Raw genomic sequence first — 24466 nt, 5'->3', positions numbered from 1 at the left:
TTGTCTTTGTAGTGATGTTCCCGCCTGTAATCACTACCTGGCCGGCCAGTGGGGGAAAGATTTAGGGAGGCAGGAGTCTGTCACCAGTGATCCCAGGGAACAGTCCCCAGCAGTCAGGTCAAGTGGGTTCATCATCATAGACAGTCCCTCGGAATCGAGGAAGACATGCTTCCACTCTTAAAATGAGTCCTTAGGTGGCTGAACAGTCCAATATGAGAACCACAGTCCCTGTCGCAGGTGGGACAGGTAGTCGTTGAGGGAAAGAGTGGGTGGGGCAGGCTTGCCGCATGCTCTTTCTGCTGCCTGCGCTTGATTTCTGCATGCTCTCAGCGATGAGACTCGGTGGGGAAATGCGGGGTCCTGAGTCGATCATTGTTGTGCGTCGGGGTATGCTGAAGTCCAAGGGCAAGGGGAGGCCCAAGTTTCCACGTGGGGTCCCTCTTGGACAACAAAAAAACCATAAAATAAATGTTTAAAATAAATGGGCCGCTTCTGACCCTGATGCAGTCAGCTCTCCTTGGCGGGTCCGGCACACAGCGATCGTGCATTAAAATCACAAGGACCCCTTCAGAATGTAGTTCAGGACGTGGAATATTAAGTCCTTCATTGAAACACCTGTGAACGCATCCTTTTTTGGCATGGAAGCAAGTCATCCTCGTTTCGAGGGACTGCCTATGATGATGATGAAATCATCCTAAGGCGCTTCAGAGGAGAGTTATCGGACAAAATTTGACACCGAGTCAAAAAAAGAGATATTAGGACAGGAAGAGGTAGGTTTTCAGAAGCGATTTAAGGGAGGGGGAGAGGAGGAGAGATTTTGGGAGGGAATTCTAGTGCTTAGACAGTTGAAGGCATAGCTGCCAATGGTGGAGTAAAGGAAATTGGCGATACGCAAAAGACCAGAATTGGAGGAGTGCAGAGATCGCAGAGGGCTGGAGGAAGTTACTGAAATAGGATGGGGCGAGGCCATGGAGAGATTTATTATTGTATCATACGACTACCAGGATGGTAGAAGGCGACCTAGATGGACCTTGATCTTTTATCATCTAGCAATGCTTATGTTAACTTGATCTTTACGGGACTTTCCACATATTTGCCACTGTCGAGCGACCCTGATCTATATCTGATGTCCCATGCGCCAAACCAGCTTGAATCAATCTGCATGGTGTCCTACCCTCAAATTAAATTTAATTCCCTCCTGTTTGAGTCCAGCTGCCACCAGAGGCAGGGTTGGCGAACACAGACCGGAGATCCAATCATAATGGATTTGCTGTCTTATTACCCTCCTTCACCTGCCCGTTGATGTTGTGAAATCGGCGGAGGCCCAGTGGAACGTTCACCCTTATATGTGATGTGTGTGTGGGTGGGTGTAGGCCTCAGTGTAAGAAAAGGGAACGAGACATATTGGCCCCAAAAATCCACTGCCTTTCCAGCAGATTTCAATGGGAGTCGGGCAGAATGGGCCCAATCCTAGTCCAGACCCAATCCTGGTCCAGACCCAGATACACCGGGTCTGCATATATTCACGTGTGGCTGGTTTCATTGAAAGAAAGAATTGCAGTTATATAGGGCTGGATTTTAGGCTTTTCCGTTTTCGGGGTGAAAATGGAAGTGGGGCGGGAAAGTTACGGGGCGGGAAAGTTACTGGCCGAGCATAGGTTGTGCTATAGCAAGGAACTCGCACTTACCTTTACAGCACTTTACCTTCATCACTGCCACCGGCATGATTGGATCACTCTGGTTTCCCAGGCAATCATTGTGAGGCGCGATTCCAGTTGAGTCAAAACTACTACCTGTGTTGCAACAAGAGGCATTGCACACCCGGTGCAGCTCTTCCTGGCGGTGCTGCTAAGCACCGCCGCAATATCTGACCCAAAGCTCCTGACCGGAAACCTTGCCACCCCATTTCACGTTGCTCCAGGGCGAGACCCGGAGCGCAAAGGACCGGAAAATCCAGTCCCTTGGTGCCTTTCACGACATCAGAAAACGTTTTACAGCGAATGGAAGTGGTTTTATCCCTGGTGGTTTCGAATCACCCCTCTTACAGCAATTCTAGACATCAGAATTATAGTCGTGAACTGTAATATACAGTCATAGCCAGATCTTTTCGGTCTCAACCATCACAATGCTTTTGTTCAAGTTAAAGCACACACCTGCACCCAGTAAAAACACACCCTGGTAGTGTAATACAAACAAACACAGTACAACAGTCTGGCCTGTCTAAACAGGCCCCTAATGCGAAGTACCCACGTCTAAAACACCCCTGCTCAGATTCAAAATTGCACCACTGAAATCTGTCCAACAGCATGTGCGTACACTTAGGATCCTTGCAAAAACCTCCCCACTAAAACTCCTAAGGCTTGGTTGGGACACATGACACCCTTTCACACTATGCTGTGGTCTTAAAGATGTGTGGGCTGGGATAAATGCTCACCATTTACCCCTCTGGCTTACTCGCTGCTTCTCCCGATGAGGCATAGCTTCTGGGTCTTCAAGCCCAGTCTCAAGGTCAGCTTCCCAGTCGAAGTAGCAAGGCTCTCTGGTGTTTCTTCGCTTTGTCCCAGATGGAGTGCTCAGTCCTTATGCGTTGAACGAAGCAAGCAGGCGTAGAAAAGGGGAGAGAGAGAGAGATGGCAGCCAAAACTGCCTCTCTTATACTTGCAGAAATGTTTCTTCTCACGCCAACAGTCCAACTGTACTCCCCTGAGGCTGTGCAACTCAAAAGCAAAATCAAGTCTCTCGCCTGTTCCTTTATCAACTGGGCTGTCCCTCGATGTGTGGCTCCAGTGAGTCTGTGGTCAAGTAGCTTTCCTTTGTCTTTCGATGGCCTGAAACCCTGGCCACTTTACTTAGTGTCTTACTGATTGCAAGACAAAAGGCCTGTCCATCAACCATTCCTGCCATTGATTCCTTGTCCACCTGATATGTATTCCTGTGAACCATGTTTGGACCTGCCCCAAGTCAGTGCTGTCTGCTCTCTGCAGTAACAGAAAATGTGTCCAAAACGTTACATTTTTGCTGTCGATGTTTTCACCGAATCATACACCAATGATCTACTTTTGAAGTGTAGTCACTTGTTTTAATGTAGGAAACGTGGCAGCCAATTAATGCACAGCAAGATCCCACAATCAGCAATATGATAATGGCCTGATAATCTGATTTTTAGTGATGTTGGTTGAAGGATAAATATTGGCCAAGACACCGAGGAGAACTCCTCTGCTGTTCTTCAAATAGTGCAATGGGATCTTTTATGTCCACCTGAGAGAACTGGCGGGCCCTCGGTTTAACATCCCATCTGAAAGACGGCACCTCCGACAGTGCAGCACTCCCTGAGTACTGCACTGGAGTGTCTGCAGTGCACATTTTGAATACACAAAACAATACAGAGCAAGAATTTAATAATCACAAATGTGTTTGAGTCCAAGTCGGTATGTCATTCATAAATTATTGCATAGATTTGTCGTGGCACTAAATCCCTCCAAGCCACTGTACTCTTGACCATCTGTTACTCCACATAGCAAACTGTACTCAAGTTTAGTCAGTAAAGATAGTCAACAAAAAAATGCATTTGACAGCACTCAGGATTCAGTAATACAGAATATTATTTTTTATAGGGTGCTAGATGACGCACTAATCTACAGTGCTTTAAAGAGATAAAGCATTTCGATCATTTCACAGCTACAGACATCAACCTTCAGGCCACAAGAAACAAAATCATTGGATTTTCAAAACAAAACTAACTCGAATGAAACCTGTCTAGTGGAAAGTGTACCAACCCTGTCCTTTTGATTAAATGTGCAGCTGTGAAACTAATTCACCAATCTGTGTTTATTTTTTTTAAATCACCTTCCTCACATCCCACTTGAAAGACAAGTCCTGAGCAGTCAATAGGAGCAGAGTATGTTATTGGAACAGGTTACATCGCAGCTTCAGTTGTAGAGTGGAGGGACGCTGAATGCCATGGCAGTCTCTTCGGCACGGTTGGCAGCACTGTTCTCTTCTGATGATTAGGAAAAGTACACTTGGTAGGTAGATGGCTAAATAAAAGCCAAGGAGAAGATTTATTGACTTGGCATGTATTTGGCTTCCCATCAAAGTCCCAGAACTCAGGTCAGGTTTCTAGTCTCAGTGGTTTTGCAATGAAATTGTCTGTTGTCAACAAGAGATTTTCTGTCAAAGATTTGCCAAGGGAGCAAATCGTTGCTGGTTTTCAATGAAGGAAACTGGGGAATGGAAAGACAATATCTATTACTGTTAAGAGAGGAAATCTGTACTCCTGTTTTCACTGAGACTAACTGGGGTGCACAGTAGCAATACTCACACCGCTTGTATCCCAGGAACAACCAGTAAAAGTTTCTTGGTGCTACAAACGTTAAACTTATTCACCAAAACACTCCATGGAGTTTTTAATCTTTTCTTGTAAGCATGTTTTATTTTTTCAAGCTCTCAGCAAGCAGAGAAAAATTGAACAAGGTTCGGGTGCTTTTACACTTTAAAGGATAACATTTCCTTTTGCAGAAATTAGGGCTCAATTCTCAAGGCACCAAATTGAGTGGGAGCAAAAGTTTTTAGAAGGCCTTGCTACACTTCATTACTTCAGCCAATTATGTTAAAAATAGTCCGACCTATAAAAGGCAGTCTAGTTCACCTGTTAACCCTTTCAGCTCTACTCACCCATTTAAAACAAGTAATGCTGGAATTCCAGCTCTGCTTTTAAAAGTTCAAGTTCTCTAAAGATGTTTAGAATAGTGTGTTTGAAGTTTTTTGTGCTCCTCAGCTAACTGAATCGGTTTTCTCTGGTGTATTACTTGCTGCTGATGGTTTTGTGTCACAAAACTCCTAGCGGGGCTCAGTGGTAGCACTCTTGCCTCTGAGTCAGGTGGTTGTGGCTTCAAGTCCCACTCCAGAGACTTGAGTGCAAAACCTAGGTTGATGCTCCAGTGCAGTACTGAGGGGTTGCTGCATTGTTGAAGGTGAAAATATTCAGATGGGATGTTAAATCGAAGCTCCGTCTGCTCTCTCAGGTGGACGGAAAAGATCCCATGGCATTATTTAGAAAAAGAATCGGGAAGTCCTGGCCAATATTTATCCCTCAACCAACATCACTAAAACAGATTATCTGGTCATTATCATATTGTTGTCTGTGGGACAAATTGGCTGCTGCATTTCCTACATTACAACAGTGACTTCGATTCAGAAGTACTTCATTGGCTGTAAGGCGCATTGGGAAGTCCTGAGGTTGTGAAAAATGCAAGTTCTTTGTTTCTCCTGAAGATGCTTTTTTCCCACAGCAGCAGTTTCATTCATTTACAAGGAGGGATCAGATTCAAATTCTGATAATGAGTTGGCCTTACTACAAAGCTAGCTCCCCTCCTCATTGTGTGATAGATCATAGGGACACAGTATTCCTGGCTCCATTGTTCCCCATCATCATTGCATTTTCTTTTTTCTTTCAACTTTGCCCAAAGTGTTTGCATTTTCTTGAGCAGAATATATCATTGTCGTTCAGTGGTAACACTCTTTCCTCTGAGCCAGGAGGTTGTAGGTTCAATAAGAATGTAAGAAATAGGAGCAGGAGTAGGCCATGCGGTCACTCGAGCCTGCTCCGCCATTCAGTGAGATCATGGCTGATATGATCTTGACCTCAAGTCTACTTTCCTGCCTGTTCCCCATAACCCTTGACTCCCTATGTCTATCTCAGCCTTGAATGACTCAGCTTCCATAACTCTCAGGGCTAGAGAATTCCAAAGATTCACAACACGCTGAGAGAAGAAATTCCTCCTCATCTCCGTCTTAAATGGGCGATCCCTTATTCTGAATCTATGCCCCTTAGCTCTAGATTCCCCCACGAGGGGAAGCATCCTCTCAGCATCTACCCTGTCAAACCCCTGCAGAATCTTATATGTTTCGATAAGATCACCTCTCATTCTTCTAAATTCCAATGAGTACAGGCGCAACCTTCTCAACCTTTCTTCATAAGACAACCCCTTCATCTCAGAAATCAACCTCGTGCACCTTCTCTGAACTGCCTCCAATGCAAGTATATCCCTCCTTAACTAAGGGGACCAAAACTATACGCAGTACTCCAGGTGTGGTCTCACCAATGCCCTGTGCAGTTGCAGCAAGACTTCCCTACTTTTATACTCCATCCCCCTTGTAATAAAGGCCAACATTCCAATTGTCTTCCTAATTACTTGCTGTACCTGCATGCTAACTTTTTGTGTTTCATGTACGAGGACACCCAGATCCCTCTGCACCGCAGCATTCTGTAGTTTCTCTCCATTTAAATAATATTTTACTGTTCTATTCTTCCCACCAAAGTGGATATCCTCAAATTTTCCCATATTATACTCCATCTGCTAAATTTTTGCCCCATCACTTAACCTATCTATATCCCTTTGCAGACTCTTTGGGGCCAAAATTGCCCCTTTCCTTAAGGCCTGTTACCCTCAAAAAGCAGCGGCCATGCTGCAGAGTGGAGTGGCCACCAACTTTTCGTGGAATGACCGCTGCTAGCCTAATTGCCCTCCCGTGTTTACCCGGTGGTGCCCCGATCCCCCTCTACCACTCTGCTGCTGCCGATGGGTGGTAAGCACCTCATCACGGTGCGCACCGCCGATTGAACCCCCCGATGGCGACATTCCCCTTGAAAAATCTTTGGCCCGCCCAACGGTGCGAAAACAAGCTTTTCTCCGGTGGTCCAGTGAGGCTGTGGCCTTCTACAGCCGTGGTGCAATTTCCCTTAAAAGGGAGGGCACACTGCCGCTGCTGCAATATTTTTTTTTGTCGGCCGACTGCTATGTCGGCCCAACAATTATGTCCCCGGGTTCGGCCGGGCTGCCAACAGGCAACCTGTGACCCGCTCTTGGGTGCCAGGCCGCTGGCCCGGCTGAAACCTTCCCTGGTGGCCCAGTGGGCCAAAATTTAAAAAACACAAAGGCCCTCCCCTTTAAGTGAAGGGGAGAGCCATGGTGACGGAATGCCATGAGGATCTCATCACGGCGTCCACTCCGTACCGCCCCCAACTTCCACCCCTCAGTTGCCGTCACCGCCTTGGTTTTGGTCCTCGGGTGTTGTCAGCGCCCCTTATTATGACCGACTTCCAGTTCAACACAAAACAAAAAGCCGAATGTCGCAAAAGAGTCAACTTGACTCTCAGCTGCGGTTAAAAAAAAACACCGAAGCGGGGTGGGAGCACCCTGTTTCAGATGGGGGGCAATTTGTACCTCTTTGTATCTTCCTCACAACTTGCTTTCCCACCTATCTTTCTATTGTCAACAAATTTGGCTAAAGTACACTCGGTCCCTTCATCCAAGTCATTAATATAGATTGTAAATAGTTGAGTCCCACTCCAGGGACTTGAACACATTGGGCCCGAAATTGATGCACTCACTTCCCACTGCCGCCGACATTACTCCTCGGGTTCCGCCCAGTGTCACTTTCGATCTGGTCTAGAGTGGGCGGGAGGGGAGAGCTGCCGGGAACCGCCCGCTGATGTCAGCGGGCGGCTGAGTGGCGTAAGTGGATTCCCGCCCACTGAGATGCCAGATTAGTGCAGGCGAGAATCAGTCCAGAACGGGGGTGGACCGCTGCGAGGATGCTGGTCTGTCCCTGACGGTAGGTATGAAGAGCTGATAAAAAAGGTGAGTAAACATTTTTTAATTTTACTCTTTACAAGGACTTACCTGTATGGGGTCCCCGAAGGTGTTCCGATGTTTTTTTTAATGCTTTTTCTTTGCAGGTCTTCGACCCTCCGTGGGCTCGAATCCATCCTCGGTGGCACTTGGGCGACAAGTGCCTTTGCCGCCGAGATTGGGAGCTCCCGCCGGCTGCCGCCCAGATTGGCCGCAATTGCCGCCCGCCACCCTTTGAAGGACCTTTTCGATGAAAACCCCACCCAAAATGCCGTCAGGTACCTCAGCGGCCATGGGCAGTCCTTTGGGCGGCACTTGGGCAGGCGGGGGCCTTCACCAAATTCAGGCCCATAATTCCTTTTTCTTTCCCAATTATTTTCTTTTCCATTGACTTCAATGGATAAGGAAGTCGGGCGGGGTATAAAAACGGTTGCCGATTCGCTGTTGCCCATTCCGCGGTGCTGCCCCAAGATGCCCCAAATTATGCCTCAATCCTAAAAGGGTTTTAGCTGGTCAGACAGAGAGAATATTCTTCCAGTTTCAAGTGGGACCGACCTCTGTTTGTTTAAGCATGCAGGAAATATTTTAGAATAACGCGGTGTTCTCTCACTTTCAGCAAGTGCCCCAGCCTCTCCTCGAGAGATGATCAACTTAAAGGAGAGAAAGTCAGATTACGACACAACCGGGACCAACTCTGGCTACCATGGGAGTAAAGGAGAGCACATCTCCAGAAAAGATACTCTTCCAGGTGAGCAAATTGGAAAATTCTTCACTAAATAAAAAGAGTTTGAAAGGGAATATCCCTCAGTGTTTACTCCGCCTTCTTTGCTGAAATTGGTGACTCGTGCTTGGGAACGGTTCCACAGGCCGCCTTGCCTTCAGTACTTTGCCCAAGTGATAATTCATATGTGAGCCAGGGTGGTCTTGGAAGGCTGTGCAAGGACCTCACAGCTGAGCTGAATCCTGTCCTCAGCTGACATTCATCGATGTGCACTTTACAGTGGGCCCTGTTGTTTAGTCATCTGGAGTAGGAGCCCTAGCTTCTATTCTCCCCTCTCCTTAACCCAGGCTACTTATAGTGCCTCACTGTAAACCCACCTGAGATTAGCTAATTTTGCAGCGCACAGGGGTAGAACTGAGGACTTCCCTGGACTGTACAACTCAGTGGCCTACCGGGGGTGGGGTGCATTTACTCACCCAGGCATTTGGGTTCTTTTTGGAGGGTGGGGAGAGGTTTGAGTTGCTCCAAATGACATCTCAAAATCTGGTCGCACTGTAAACAGTTGATATGGTCTGATCTGGTTAGATCTATGAGCCATGCGGGTCAATGTCAGTGTTAGCCATGTCTGAGTATGTCAGATCTCTGCACATAATACAGATCTTTGGATTATAATCATTCCATGCAGAATGAATAACAAATCTGTGAATAAATGCGTGTGAAATTCCATTTTTAGCTCTTTTAACAAAGGCTTTAACAAAGCAACTTTCCTTTATATTGTGTCTTTAATGTAGTAAGACATCTCTCAAGGCGCTTCGCAGGACAAAATTTGACTTCAAGTCACATAAAGAGACATTAAGACAGGTTGATCAAAGATGTAGGTTTTTAAGGAGCGTCTTAAAGGAGGAGAGAGAGGTGGATAGTTTTAGGGAGGTAATTCCAGATTTTAGGGCCTAGGCGGCTGCCACTGATGGGGCGGAGGCAGTGGCGGATGCCCTATAGACCAGAATCGGAGGAATGCAAAGTTCTCAGAGAGATAAATCGTCGATCAATGGTTGTGCACAACCTCAGAGTCTGATCCTGCAGCATTTGCCTTACATTCCAAATAAGTCGAAATACATTCCATAAATTATGAGTAGAATCTCTGATCAGCAGACATTTATGTATAAACGTTCTATCACCCATCTCCATCCCTGCCTCAGCTCATCTGCTGTGAAACCCTCGTCCATGCCTTTATTACCTCCAGAATCGTCCATTCCAATGTCTCCTGGCATACCTCCCACCTTTCACCCTCCTCAAACGTCTGCTCATTCCATACTCTGCTGCCCATATCCTAACTTGCACCAAGTCCCATTCACCCATTAATCCTGTGCTCGCTAATCTACATTGGGTGCTGGTTCAGTTTTAAAATTCTCTTCCTTGTGTTCACATTTCTCCATGGCCCTGCCCCTCTCTATCTTTGTAAGCTCCTCCAGCCCTACAACCTTCCGAGATATCTGCGCTCCTCCAATTCTGGCCACTTAAGTATCGACGATTCTTATTGCTCCGCCATTGGCAGACGTGCCTTTAGCTGCCTATCCCTATGTCCTGGGCTTCGCTTGCTAAGCCTTTCCACGTCTTTACATCTCTCTCATCCTTTAAGTCGCTGCTTAAAACCTACCACTTGGACCAAGCTTTTGGTCATTTGTCCTAATATCTCCTTATGTGGTTTGATGACAAATTTTGTTTGCTAACACTCGTGAAGCACCTTGTGATGTTTTACTACGTTAAAGACACTATATAAATGTAAGTTGTTGTTGTTTCACATGCTTGTCTAATGTTCCTGACATAGGAAGCACTTGTACATGAAGCTCAAATCTATTCAACACCTGTTACCACACACTTACACCTTCAGATTAAAGTTGCGCAGCGAACATAGAAACATAGAAAATAGGTGCAGGAGAAGGCCATTCAGCCCTTCGAGCCTGCACCACCATTCAATATCATCATGGCTGATCATTCCCTCAGTACCCCTTTTCTGCTTTCTCTCCATACCCCTTGATCCCTTTAGCCGCAAGGGCCATATCTAACTCCCTCTTGAATATATCCAATGAACTGGCATCAACAACACTCTGCGGCAGGGAATTCCACAGGTTAACAACTCTCTGAATGAAGAAGTTTCTCCTCATCTCAGTCCTAAATGGCCTACCCCTTATCCTAAGACTGTGTCCCTTGGTTCTGGACTTCCCGAACATCGGGAACATTCTTCCCGCATCTAACTTGTCCAGCCCCGTCAGAATCTTATATGTTTCTATGAGATCTCCTCTCATCCTTCTAAACTCCAGTGTATAGTTGATCCAGTCTCTCCTCATACGTCAGTCCAGCCATCCCGGGAATCAGTCTGGTGAACCTTCGCTGCACTCCCTCAATAGCAAGAACGTCCTTCTTCAGATTAGGAGACCAAAACTGAACACAATATTCCAGGTGAGGTCTCACCAAGGCCCTGTACAACTGCAGTAAAACCTCCCTGCTCTTATACTCAAATCCCCTAGCTATGAAGGCCAACATACCATTTGCCTTCTTCACCGCCTGCTGTACCTGCATGCCAACTTTCAGTGACTGATGAACCATGACATCCAGGTCTCGTTCCACCTCCCCTTTTCCTAATCTGTCACCATTCAGATAATATTCTGCCTTCGTGTTATTGCCCCCAAAGTGGATAACCTCACATTTATCCACATTATACTGCATCTGCCATGCATTTGTCCACTCACCTAACCTGTCCAAGTTACCCTGCAGCCTCTTAGCATCCTCCTCACAGCTCACACTGCCACCCAGTTTAGTGTCATCTGCAAACTTGGAGATATTACACTCAATTCCTTCATCTAAATCATTAATGTATATTGTAAAGAGCTGGGGTCCCAGCACTGAGCCCTGCGGCACTCCACTAGTCACTGCCTGCCATTCTGAAAAGGACCAATTTATTACAACTCTCTGCTTCCTGTCTGCCAACCAGTTCTCTATCCACGTCAGTACATTACCCCCAATACCATGTGCTTTGATTTTACACACCAATCTCTTGTGTGGGACCTTGTCAAAAGCCTTTTGAAAGTCCAAATACACCACATCCACTGGTTCTCCCTTGTCCACTCTACTAGTTACATCCTCAAAAAATTCCAGAAGATTTGTCAAACATGATTTCCCTTTCATAAATCCATGCTGACTTGGACCGATCCTGTTACTGCTTTCCAAATGTGCTGCTATTTCATCCTTAATAATTGATTCCAACATTTTCCACACTACTGATGTCAGGCTAATTGGTCTATAATTACCCTTTTTCTCTCTCCCTCCCTTTTTAAAAAGTGGTGTTACATTAGCTACCCTCCAGTCCATAGGAACTGATCCAGAGTCGATAGACTGTTGGAAAATGATCACCAATGCATCCACTATTTCTAGGGCTACTTCAACATTACCATTGAGAGTAGCAATATCAGCAAACACGGTAATATTTGCACTGCATTCTTCTGCAGCACTGAGAGAGTTCAGCGGGAACAGTATGTCATGTTTTTGGAATTCTAGATTTGGCCTCTCTTGGTTTATATACATTGGACAGCCCACAGTTGGCCTGTTCATTGGATTTTGATCTTTTCGCATGGAGTAAGATCACCATAATGTAAAATGTAAAGTAAATTCTGAGAAGTCATGAGGCCTTTTGAGAAAATGTACAAATTTCCTGCTGTTCAGATCCATTTTGATCCCCTTCCATTTAATTATCAGACTTCAGCCTCTTGCTGTTTAACTATATTTCAAAGAAGAGCAGGGGAATTCTCCTCGGTGTCCTGGCTAACATTTATCCAAGATTGGTTATCTGGTCATTTAGTTAATTGCTGTTTGTAGGGCCTTCCAGTTTGCAAATTGGCTGCTGCGTTTCCTACAGTGACTACACTTCAAAAGTAATTGAGTGAACGTGCGACTGTCATTTTTCTGTGTAAATCTACCAGTAGCATCCATCTTGTTTTTAATTGTTTTTAATTGATCATCTTGCTGGTGGTGATAGGGTAATGTAGCAAGTCTTTGTCAGGTTGCACTGTTATAGAAAGAACCTCAGGACATCCCAAAGCCTTTTACAGCCAATGAAGTACAATTGAAGTGTAGTCACTATTGTAATGTAGGAAGCGCTGCCAATTTGCGCATAGCAAGCTCCCACAAACAGCAATGTGAGTAGATAATCTATTTTAGCAATGTTTGAGGGATAAATATTGGCCAGGAGAGGACTCCCCTGCTTTTCTTCAAAATAAAGTTATGGGATCATTTATGTCCACCGAGAGAGCAGACAGGATTTTGATGTCTCATCTGAAAGACAGCACCTCCAACGGTGCAGCATTCCCTTAGTACAAAGCGTAAGTATCAAAATAGATGATGTGTTCATGTCTCTGGAGTGCTACCCACTGAGCCACAGCTGACACCTTGGGAGTGGGAGCAATTTGAAATGATGATTTCAGATGATCAGCTTTAAAGTATGTGTTACCTTAAGAGTGTGTTTTTATCCCTATAGTGTATTGGTACCCATACATTAACTATGCCTAGCAATAATAAGGAATGGGATTTGAACTTGAGTCACTGTTAGACTAACTTACCAGCTGCTCTATGGTACAGTATTTCCCTTTCAGATTCATAGGAATACATCATTGTTTTAATCTTGTTTAAGTTTATCATTGTCTTTAAACACAAACTTTAGTGGCCTGTTAAAAATGTTGACATACTGCGCTTCACATGTTAAGGGATGATTTGCAGCAACACCTGGTAACTTGCTGATGTACTTGTACACCTTTTCTTTCTCACATTATTCTGGCTCAAGATCTTGTTTTGGAAACGCCAATTAACCTGTCCATTATGAGCCACTTTGAGATCTCAGCTTGCCGAGCCTGTCTTATTGTTAGGGCAATGGGGGTGAAATCAGGCTCGGGTAGTAATGCAAACTGGGCGATAATGAATCGGCCGCCTGTTTTACTCCCCCACCCGATTTTCCTTTCCGCTGAAGTTGATGAAAAAAAAATGTCTGCTGATTCGTTATCGCCCGGTTTGCATCACCGCCTAAGGTGGATTTCACCCTCTATATGCGAATATTCAGCCAATTCAAGGCCTTCAACAAGAGACTTTAAAAAAAATTAAGAAAGCAAAACACAATTTCCTCCTCTGTTATATCTCCACCTCTTCTGCCTTCCAGTTTCCTTGCTCTGCTCTTTTATTCAGGAAGGCAAATGGTCTAGGCTGCATTTGTCAGGTAAGTTAAGTCTCTTGGGCCAGTTACGCCACATGTTGCACCAATTTGACATGGAGGGTCGTGCAGAATCTGCAGTAAAACGTGGGCCGATATGACCCGGATGTAGTTCAACAGTGTGAGACCACCTTGAGGTCAATAGCTGCAGCCAGTCCAGATAGAACTTTTTCAACTGACTTTTTAACTGTTAATATCAATAAAGAGCCAACTATTTCATCAGATTTCCACTGGCATTAAATACTTTTGACATATACATAGATAATGTTTGGCCTACTCGTTCAGGATGTGGAAAAGCAGATCAGATAATGAAGGCATGCAAAACAGGCTCAGTGCATTTATCCAGTGAGTAGCGGACCCATAACTGGCCAGGAAGGCCAGTCAGCCAAACCACAAACAGTCACCACCTGCTGAAGTGGGTGGAAACCCTGGTTCTGCATGATATGGGAGCAAGGACCAGCAGAAGAGGACTGGTCTCCCGGGCAGAATCAGAACAGAGGAATCAGGAGCAGAAGAGGAATTCATGGGAGGTGAAAAAGGAGCTAAAGCGACATCAATAGGAGATGATCCATCAAGCTGGACAGTCGGCAGAGGAAATATTGGGAATTGGAAGGGGAGAGACAGTGGGGAGCGGCAATGTAGTGGGGAGCGGAGAGATGGTGGGGAGGGGAAAGGGGCGAGGTGGGGAGGGGAAAGGGGCGAGGCAGGGGGGAAAGGGAAGAGGCAGTGATGAGAGAGGAGAGGCAGTGGGGAGGGGTGATGCAGTGGGGAGCGGAGATATGGTGGGGAGGGGAGAGGCAGTGGGGAGGGGAGAGGCAGAGAGGAGTGGGGAGGGGCGCCTCGGTGGGGAGCGGAGAGATGGTGGGGAGGGGAGGAGAGAGGCAGTGGGGAAGAGAGGCAGCGGCAGAACCTGCAACTAGAAAGCCAGCTGGAGTGGGAGAGGCGTGAAAATCAGGAGTGGGGGAGGTGCGTGAGGTGCATTCAGTTTTTACTGCACAAGTTCTTGCTACCGCTCTCACAAAGCTTCCATATTAACTAAGAAGGTTACAGTAAAAGTTGAATGTACCTCACGTATCTCTCCCATTCCTGCCAGCCCCTCCAGCTGTTGATGCTTTCTGCTGCCTTTCCCACTCCAGATGTTAATTCTCTTGCTGCCATTCGCACTCCAAGAGACAGGAACAGAAGCACAGCTGCAGGCCTCAGGGGCCTTCAACTGTGGGACTGTGCTGTTGGCCTCACAGCCTTCTGGCTGCTGTTGTAAAATGAGCTAAAAGGCCTCCAGGGCCAAAGATCCATTAAGAAGCTTGAAGAGAATGGGAGTACTTATCTTTGTGGCCTCCCTTGCCTTGCTACCTGTTCCCTCTCAGACTCTCACCTCCAACTTTCTCTCTTGACTTGGACATAAATCACTGTTCTTCCATTGTCACTGGGACAATATCCTGGAATTCCCTACCTAACACTGTTGCGGGAGCATCTTCACCGCACGGACTGCAGCGGTTCAAGAATACTCACCGCCACCTTCTCAAGGCAACTAGGGATAGGCAATAAATCCAGCCTTGACCTGTCACCCACATCCTGAGATCAAATACAAAAGAAAGTATGGTTCGACCGGGGCCCCTGAAAATGGCCTTCGTTCAGGTGCAGTGAGATTAGCTTGCATCTGTTTTGGGCTCAGGCCCAGGAGCACCTATCTGTAATGTAAAGATAATGGTGCCCTGGAGACTCAACACAATGGGACTCCTCCCCTCTGTTGTGCTGGGAAAATGAATGTTCCCCAGGTGCGTTGGAGAGTAATGGCGGGGCCATCGTTTCAATGGGATTAGCTGCAATGGCATGCTGCTTAACATGAGACTTCAGTTGGTAGATTGTCAATGTATGGTCTCCTGGAAGTAATTCTTTTTTTTGTGAGAAATCAAGGCAAAGGGCCTCGGTCTCTAGTACATCACCAAGGTTGATCACGATGTGGTGTTTAAATGACATTGTGCTTGGGGCTTAAGGGGCCTGGAGATTACAGCAGTAAGCCAGGCTTCAGGGGGAGATAAGGGTTTGTTTATGCTGAATGGTCAATTACATTTGCTTATGTAAAAAAACTTACCAATGCCAATGTGACCTATTGTACGACAAGCCTTAGCCTTACTTTCAGCCATTTTAATTGTGTCTCTTTCTTTATTTGAACAGCTCAACTTTCTGTCGTAGCCGGATCAGGCTACAGGAATTCCTATGCTACTCCCGTTGAAGCTATCAAGCACAACCAGGTATGTTACACACTTTCGAGAACATCTGATTGATGTGTTTGACCTTCACCAGCTGTCGCTGTATGATATTTGAGTCCAGCAGTGAATCAGACTACCTTTCCTATATCTTAGTCTCACTTCAACACTTAACGGGCTGCAGTTGCCATTAGAATAATGTTTGGCACTTTTTACTTGCTTTATTTGGAGAGAAGATGAACCTTGGTAACCTTCTTGTTACAATGATGTCATGTTTAAAAATGAATTACATGGCATTTACAAACCAATGGAAAAAGAAAACGCTACCAGACATTTTTTTTTAACGAGAACTCGGCCCCATTTAGAAAAGGGCTAATTTTGCTCGTTCATTATCAAATGCTGGGGGTGGGGGGCAAAATTCTGGGGGACCCACTCCGTCAGCGGAGCGGAACGCTCATCCGACCATGGGATAGGGCATGGGCACCATCCCAAATCCCGGGGGTCGCGTATGATCAACATGGTCGAGTTACCAATTTTGTCTCAATAAAAGTTTTTAATTCACTAAAGCAGAGGCCTAGTACAATGAAACAGACACAGGGTCAAGCTTTCCTGGCTGCATTGGATAGCAGGGGCACAGCACAGAGAGGAAAATTGGATGAGGAAGATCGCACCTGAGCAAGTGTACTTGATTTCCATCTGTGTGCTGTGCCCAGGCAATTCCCATATGTCGGGGATCAGCTTATGGGAATGGTAGGAAGAATGAGGAGATGCAATATAAACTAAAGATTACAATTCTAAAGTGGATGCAGGAACAGAGAGACCTGGAGGTATGTGCTTTACCTCACCACCACCTCTCTCGACCCCACCACTGTCTCTGAATTGTCAGACTGCTTGTCTTGACATCCAGTACTGGATGAGCAGAAATTTCCTCCAACTAAATACTGGGAAGATCGAAGCCATTGTCGCAGTCCCCGCCACAAACTCCATTCCCTAGCCACTAGCTCCATCCCTCTCCCTGGCAACTGTCTGAGGCTGAAACAGACCATACCCAACCTTTGTGTCATATTTGACCCCGAGATGAGCTTCTGACCACATATCCGTGCTGTCATTAAGACCGCCTACTTCCACCTCCATAACTCCGCCTCTGCCTTTGCTCATCTGCTGCTGAAACCCTCGTCCACACCTTTGTTACCTGGAGACTTGATTATTGCAACGCACGTCTGGCCGGCCTCCCATCTTCCACCCTCCATAAACTTAAGCTCATCCAAAACTCCTAACTTGCACCAAGTTGCATTCACCCATCACCCCTATGCAGACCTATACTGGCTCCCAGTTGAGCAATGCCTCATTATTAAAATTCTCATTCTTGTTTTCAAATCTCTCCAAGGCCTTGCCCCTCCCTATTTCAGTAACTTCCTCCGGCCCTACAACCCTCCAGGACTCCTCCAATTCTGGTCTTTTGCAATCCCCAATTTTAATCGCTTCACCATTGACAGCCATGCCTTCAGCTGCCTAGGCCTTAAGCTCTGAAATTCCCGCAATAAACCTCTCCGTTTCTCTACCTCTCTTACCTTGTTTCAGATGCTCATTAAAACCTACCTCTTTGACTCAGCTTTTGGTCACCTGTCATAATATCTCCTTATGTGGCTCGGTGTCAAATTTCTTTGCTACTGTGAAGCTCCTTGGGACAATCGTTAAAGGCGCTATATACAAGTTGTTGTTGTTGTTGTTAAAAGAAACCGAGAATCATGGCCTATTTCCTCTTCGCTACAGGTTTCATCACAACCTGTTGCACAGGAACCCAGTAGGAAAGACTACGACACCTATCAGCCCTATCAAAACTCTACAGGAAATTACGATGACACTTTCTTTGAGGATCAAGTGCACAGTCGCCCAGCGGCCAGTGAATACAACATGCATCTCGGCCTGAAGTCAACAGGCAATTATGTCGATTTCTATTCTGCTGCTCGTCCCTATAGTGAGTTAAACTACGAGACGAGCCATTACCCAGCCTCACCCGACTCCTGGGTCTAAGCATTTGACCTCTTGGGTCTGAGCAGAAGCCGCAGATACACAAGAACAATATAATAATACAAGACCCTGGGAACTGTGCATGTGCATGAATACCACAAGACATTTTTCAGCAAGTCTTAGTCTGTCAGTGGTCTGTTCCGTAGGACAGTCATCGGGTAAATCATGGCAGATGGCGGTCAGATGGATAAGTACTGAGAGAAATGCAAGTGACATTCAGCTCATACGAAGGAAATGGAAGATTTGCTCGCCAAAGGGCGGCGGGGATGGGGGGAGGGGGGTGGGGGGAAGGACTAAAATTCCTGTTGTGCATCCAGAGAAGAGGGATGGTGGGGAAAGAAGAACATTAAAAGCGTGCAAAGAAAATGGCATTGTGGGTAGGAATTAAAGTTGCTGATGGAAAGTGGTTGAAAGCGATAGGAAGGAAGTTGGAGAGGCCAGGTCAAAGGTCAAGCACAAGAACCTGAATGTGTTTACACTTGTTACGGGGACAGTCTGTCAACTCTTGAAAACAAACATTCTCATTTGATTGTGTGTCACAGCTTGTAGTTTGCAGTCGGGTTTTCTTCTGTACAGCAAGACCATTTCTCTCGCCGCCGCCTTGGGTTCTTTTTTATGTTTTAATGCTTTGTTGTGAAGTATTGGATGTACATTACCGATCAATGAGAGCATTGTGTCCATTACAGCAATGCCAAAGTACTCCTTCCATCTCTTGTTCTTAATACTGTTTTAATTACGGACAAAAAAAAATGTGTTAAGCGAGTTTGACCAGATGTGTGAATTTCCGAGCTTTCTTTTTTTATGAAGTAACTAACTGAAGGAAGTATTTAGCAGTATTGTTTGTTCTGGTATGTGAATTTGTTTGTGTGGTCACTAACAGAAAACCCCATCAATCGCTGATATTACGAGCATCATTCCACAAGCTCATCTGATGAGACGCTCTCTCTCTCTTTCACTGCCTACAGTTTTAGATGTAGATATTTGAAGACAATTTTTCATTTATACCGGTTTTGTTTATGATGATACAGTGTTAACAGTAAATAAATGAAGTTGTCATCCATGTTTGTAAAAAAAAAATCGAGGAAAAAAAAAGAAAAAAAGTCTTTTTTTTCCATGTTTCTTTCTCTTGATACAAAGTCAACAATGGTTCCGATGTGCCATAAAGTCTGTTCATATTAATCCGCAGTATCCCTTTTCTGGCCTGAAGCACACTGAACTTTCAAAAGAGAAATGCTAGATCGGTAATTTTAGCCTCACTCGCCGGGCGGGAAACCAATGGGATTGGGTGGAACGCTGGTTTTACACCCCGCCCAATATTACTCATTGACTTTCACACCCCGCCCAATATTACTCATTGGACTAAAGATCAGTATAGGCGGTGACATCGACCAGTCGCTAACTTTAGCGATGGGCGATTACCACCTCCAAACGGGATATTCATTTTTAACACCCCCAAGAGGGGAGTGCAGCGCTAACTGAAGCGTCCCACACTTCTCTTAGGGTGCTAACTGGGTGGTAGCGCAGGAATGCTACTGAAGTTGTGGCGCTAGGATACGGCATCCTAGCACCTAAAGGGGAGGTGAGGTGGACCAGGCAAAAACTGCAAGGAAATGGAAGAAGTGTTCGCAACAGTCTAGAGGTCGAAAAGGTAAGTAACTGTAAATAAAGTGCAATCAGAACACTTACCTGGTCAGTCCTTCAGATATTGCCCCAGGATCCTCTTTGCAGCACCTGATTTCCTTGTCGGTAGCCAGGTGCTACGGCGGGCGAAATCAGTCAAATTGGTGAATGCGGCACTAAAAGGGCATTGCACACATGTGACGTCACCAAATGGGTGGTGCTAGAGTGTGCAGCGGCAGGTTGTCATCGTATTCGCTTGGGCGGTAGGTGCTTAGCGGCCCATTAGCGCCCCCTCTCGGGCGCTAATGTTGACACTAAGCCAAATAATTTCTAGCCCCCAATGACTTTCACACCCTGCCCAATATTACTCATTGACTTCAATGGAGGGTAAAATCGGGCAGGGGGAGGGGGTAAAACCAGCGTTGTACCCAATCTCATGGGTTTCTCGACGGGCGGGTTTGGTTAAAATGAGCCTCCTTTCTTTAATGAGCACATCTTGATGTGTATGCCCAAACCACAGAACTTCTGGGCTTATGAAAAGTTTCAGTCCCTTTTCAGTGCAGTTGGGATTGAAGTACCGACTCATGACCATGCAATTTATTATATTTAAAGTGCTGTGCTGCGCTCCACACAAACCGGAACCTTTCTTTCAAAGATCTGCGTTGTATGTCGAGGGGCACCGAATATTGGCCTTAAAAAAGCTATGCTGTGTTTTGCTGAGGTTTAAAATTACCTGTGTTGGCAAACATAAAAGGGATACTGCTCGCTTTAAAGCAACTTTGTTTTCGGGAATAATAGTGTAGCAGTACTCATTGGTGCCAAATGAGAGGAAAAAAACAATTAAAAAAAAGACACTTCGAATTTTAATTGTAGGAAAAATACTCTGAAATTGATGGCTAGCTAATTGTCCTGCTGACAGTTTGTAGATGTAGATAGACAAGATTTAAATTTGTTAAATGCTTTTTACAGTGTGTTTTGTCAACAACGAACAAAAAAATATAAGGGTAAACAGCATACTGGGTTACGTAGCCTTTAAACCGCAGTCGGAAAGAAGCTGGGTGATGTGATTAAAAAAAAAGATAATAAATGATGCTATTAAAAAATTTAAAAAACTGTCCAAAAAAGTTTCTTTAAGTAGTGCGTCACTGCCAAGTGTCTTAGTGTTCCCTGATACATAACGGCTTTTGAAAATTCAGAGGCGCACAGTAAATTGTATCCATGTAGTGTTGCGGTCAAAGGTATCACAGCGCCTTGGGTAATATGACTCGATGTTGCAGGATCATCATGTGATTTGCGATTATATAGGTTTCCGATAGCAATTCGCTTCTCAGTGGCCAAACCAAGCGTAAAAGATCACAGAATTTTCACCGCAAGTTATGTCAAGCATAAATCGCGTTTCCACGATCTTTACAACGGGCTTAAAAAAACATTGTGCTGGAAGCCGGCCCACAAAACTGGTCACACCCACAGATTGAAATAATTTAGCATGTCAAGTTTCCGCCGATTGCGGCCATTCAGCGGCTGTCGAAATTAAGCTTTTTGGGGGCGCAAAGGCACTCGTCAGCACGTTATAAAAAAAATTTAAATAATTAAAAAAAATGTAATTTACTAAGAATTGAGGATCCTGGGGCAATATCTGAAGGACACTAATGAAACTAGTAAATAGTTTAGTATAATTTTTTAAGTCATGTTCAGTGATTTAAAACCACGTGGTGGACTAAACACTTATTAAAAATGCTTAATTTTTTGTGATAAACCCATTTTCAGATGTATTAATACAACTGCACCAGTTTACCGCCTTTAAATACATCAGTGAATATTTTTTAATGCAAGGAAAATAAAATAAACAATTACATTCTATTGCGCTGCCCAATTGTGCTGGTTCATGGAAGGTTTGATGTTTGTGATTATGTAAATCGGTTTGGGCGGAAACGAGGAACCGTAAATTCACTTCGGGAAAACAGTGTAATTTCAAGCGCAATTTGCGGCCAGATTGACAAATGTGCCCAACGCGGAAACTCTACATACGGTTAGTAATTGCAGGATGTCACAGTAACATACCAGAAATAGTAGGTACTTATAACTTTCAACACTACGAACCATTTATCATGTACCGCATACACCTGTGCAATTCTGTGAGCTGTGGAGTTTTCGGGATACTGGCATGTTAGCACGTAACGGGGTAAATCTGATTTTGTGCCATAATGTAAAACGGGTGATCGCAAGTCCGCAGCCCGTTTTCCATTTCTCCAGATTTTTACTTCCATTGATGTCAGTCAAGTTTGACCTCCCAAGGAGAATATTTTCAAATCTCAAATAGTGATCGTCTTACATTCCTTGTAATATTCCCATTAAAAAGGCTGTTTAGAGCTCAGCACTTATCAACCGTGCCATATAATAAGGATTGACTAGCAGCAAATTCATCGAATTAATATGCTGGCAGTGAATAAAAAAGGGGGATTTGCTCTGTGTGTGATTTAAGACCTCCAACTGACCATTAGGTTTTGGAATAGTGGGTCGCTGTGAAATAGTTGTGCGACAGCATTTAACTCCACATCAGACGGTTTCTTTCCACGATCTTTAGCTGTAAGATTTATAAGCATTTCCACTGTCAGCTTTGACTCAATGGTAGCATTCTCGCCTCTGAGTCAGAAGGTTGTGGGTTCAAGCCCCACTCCTAGTCTTGAATACATCACCTATGCTGACACTTCAGTGCAGTACTGAGGGAGTCTTGCACTGTTGGAGCTGCTGTCTTTCGGATGCACATAAAAGATCCCACAGAAATATTCTGAAGAAGAGCATGGGAGTTCTTTCTGGTGCCCTGGCCATCATTTATCCCTCAACCAACATCACTTAAAAAGATTATCTGGTCATTATCACATTACTGTTTGTGGCACCTTGCTGTACACAAATTGGCTGCTGTGTTTCCTACATCATAACAATGACTACACTCTCGGCCTTTTGGCTAAGATCATGCGTAACTGACCTGACAGGGGAGTAACCATGACCCCAACGTGGTTCTCCCTGGATCAGGAAGGTGGTTCTCCTATGCTTTTTGGAAATAGGAGGTGGGTGGGGTGGCTTGACTCATCCACCTCCACGGAGGTGTGTGGGGGGCCTGACCCATCCACCTCCATGGCACGAACCTGGTATTGCAGTACTTCCAGGAACGGTGCAGTGGCTCTAGGCCTTTTGGCTAAGAGCATTGGCGCAGAGTGATCCTTGATGTGTGCAAGGTGACCTCTGGCGTTTGTGATTTGACAAAGAATTGGAAAGATTGGCAACGAATTAAAAAAAAAATGACTACACTTTCATTGGCTGTAAAGCAAGTTGGGATTTCCTCAAGTCATGAAAAGTGCTATATAAATGCAAGTTCTTTCTTTTCATTCCTTTTTAAATGCTGTTTGTTGGTAATATCTTCCATTCTAATAAAGGATTTGCATCCGAAATGGCAACTTAGCTATTCTCTCCACAGTTGTTGCCGGACCTGCATTGTCTGATTTTATTTCAAAGTCTCCTGTTTAAACGATTATATTTACTGCTCCATTATATTGTCTCTCTTGTCACTTAACATTCTGTGCAATGTTCCATTGCGTGATAATCCTGCTTTAAAACGAGGCTGGCAAGGAGGAGACGGATAACTGGTCGATTTGAGATTTATGATTCTGGCCTCTGCTTGAAAGTAGATCATTGTAAGATTTATCAATGGTTCCTGACAACACTTTATCACCTTACAGAACGTCAAATGTCAATTCAAACGCACGTGTAAAGGATCAAATCTTGTTAGTCTTTAAAGCCATCCACAGCTGTTTATAGATCATTCCACTGTAGAAAGAGCTCAACTGATTTATTGTTGGAAATGAATACTACCTGATACTCTGATCATTTCAAATGCCACAAGCCAGTTTAATCACAGATGATCCCCCTATAATCTGGCGATTAGCATTGCAATATATGTGACTTCGTATAAATCATTTCATACATAACCATCAATCATTCTTTTTTTCCTCTCCTGGAATATTGCTTTTTATTAGTATTCTATTACCCTAGTGGAGTCTTTAGACGGCTGCAGTTACTTTTCAGTATCACAGCCATGTTCTGCTTTAGTCATCAGTTTCTTAATTACGACAGATGACTGATCTTATTTAAGCATACCATGCAAATTCTGGTGAATCTGTGTTGCACTTCCTCCAAGACCATTATACCCTTCTTGAGGTTCAGTGCCCAGAACTGAACACAGTTCTCCAGATGGGGCTTGACCAAGGCTCTATACAGTTGAAGTGTAACTACCTCTCCTTTATATCCCAGCCCCATTGACTTAAAGGTGAACGTTCCAGCATATTTTTTATTGCATTTTGTACCTACATCTAGTTTTTAGTGATGTGTACCTAGAAGTAGATTCAATAGTAACTTTCAAAAGGGAATTGGATATATACCTCAGCCCTGCAAACTTTCAATTTTATGAGGAAAGAGCAGGGGAGTGGGACTAATTGGATAATTCTTTTAAAGAGCCAGGCACACTGGACCGAATGGCCACCTTGTGTGCTGTACAATTCTATAATTCTAGGAACAGATTTGCAATTTCACTGCACACAGAGGAAATCACCTTGGGATATGTCTTTGGAAAACAATAATGAAAATCCATTGATACATAATCATACCATTTATATACCTATCTTGTTACATGGTAAGTAGTTAATCTTTGTAAGCACTATTCTGTTAGCAAGAACTCATTTGCAACACAAATAGAATAAATAGATAAACATGGACTAAACTGTCCCATCAATTGAGCCTAATGAACACAACATGAAAGGAGACTGACTGGTAGTTAAGATAATGCTATTAATATGCTCCTGTAATAGATGTGGGGTATTGAATAATCTGATAAAATGCAAAATAATCTCTGGAAAACTCTATCGGGGGCTGGATGGTACAGTGGTTTAGCACATTGTCTATGGTTACCAGATCCCAACGCAGCCAAAGACGGTAGAATGAA

The 24466-nt window shown here is 44.7% G+C and overlaps 1 protein-coding gene and 1 pseudogene across 3 annotated transcripts in view; both read left to right on the top strand.

Annotated features, from left to right (window-relative positions):
* LOC139264313 (catenin delta-2-like) overlaps positions 1–18094 on the top strand; it is a 1401072-nt gene extending 1382978 nt beyond the window's left edge. For all 3 annotated transcript variants that reach the window (XM_070880575.1, XM_070880576.1, XM_070880577.1), the window contains 3 exons: positions 8251–8382; positions 15788–15864; positions 17593–18094. In XM_070880575.1, the coding sequence (XP_070736676.1) occupies positions 8251–8382; positions 15788–15864; positions 17593–17853 (470 nt within the window). In that variant the 3' untranslated portion in view covers positions 17854–18094. The remainder of the gene's footprint in view (positions 1–8250; positions 8383–15787; positions 15865–17592) is intronic.
* A 4321-nt stretch (positions 18095–22415) lies between these two features.
* On the top strand, positions 22416–22653 carry LOC139264910 (U2 spliceosomal RNA; annotated as a pseudogene).
* Positions 22654–24466: the final 1813 nt, after the last annotated feature.

Source organism: Pristiophorus japonicus, chromosome 5, assembly GCF_044704955.1.
Source record: "Pristiophorus japonicus isolate sPriJap1 chromosome 5, sPriJap1.hap1, whole genome shotgun sequence".
Classification (NCBI taxonomy): domain Eukaryota; kingdom Metazoa; phylum Chordata; class Chondrichthyes; family Pristiophoridae; genus Pristiophorus; species Pristiophorus japonicus.
The sequence above is the reverse complement of the archived record's forward strand: the minus strand, read 5'-3'. Positions and strand labels throughout refer to the sequence as shown.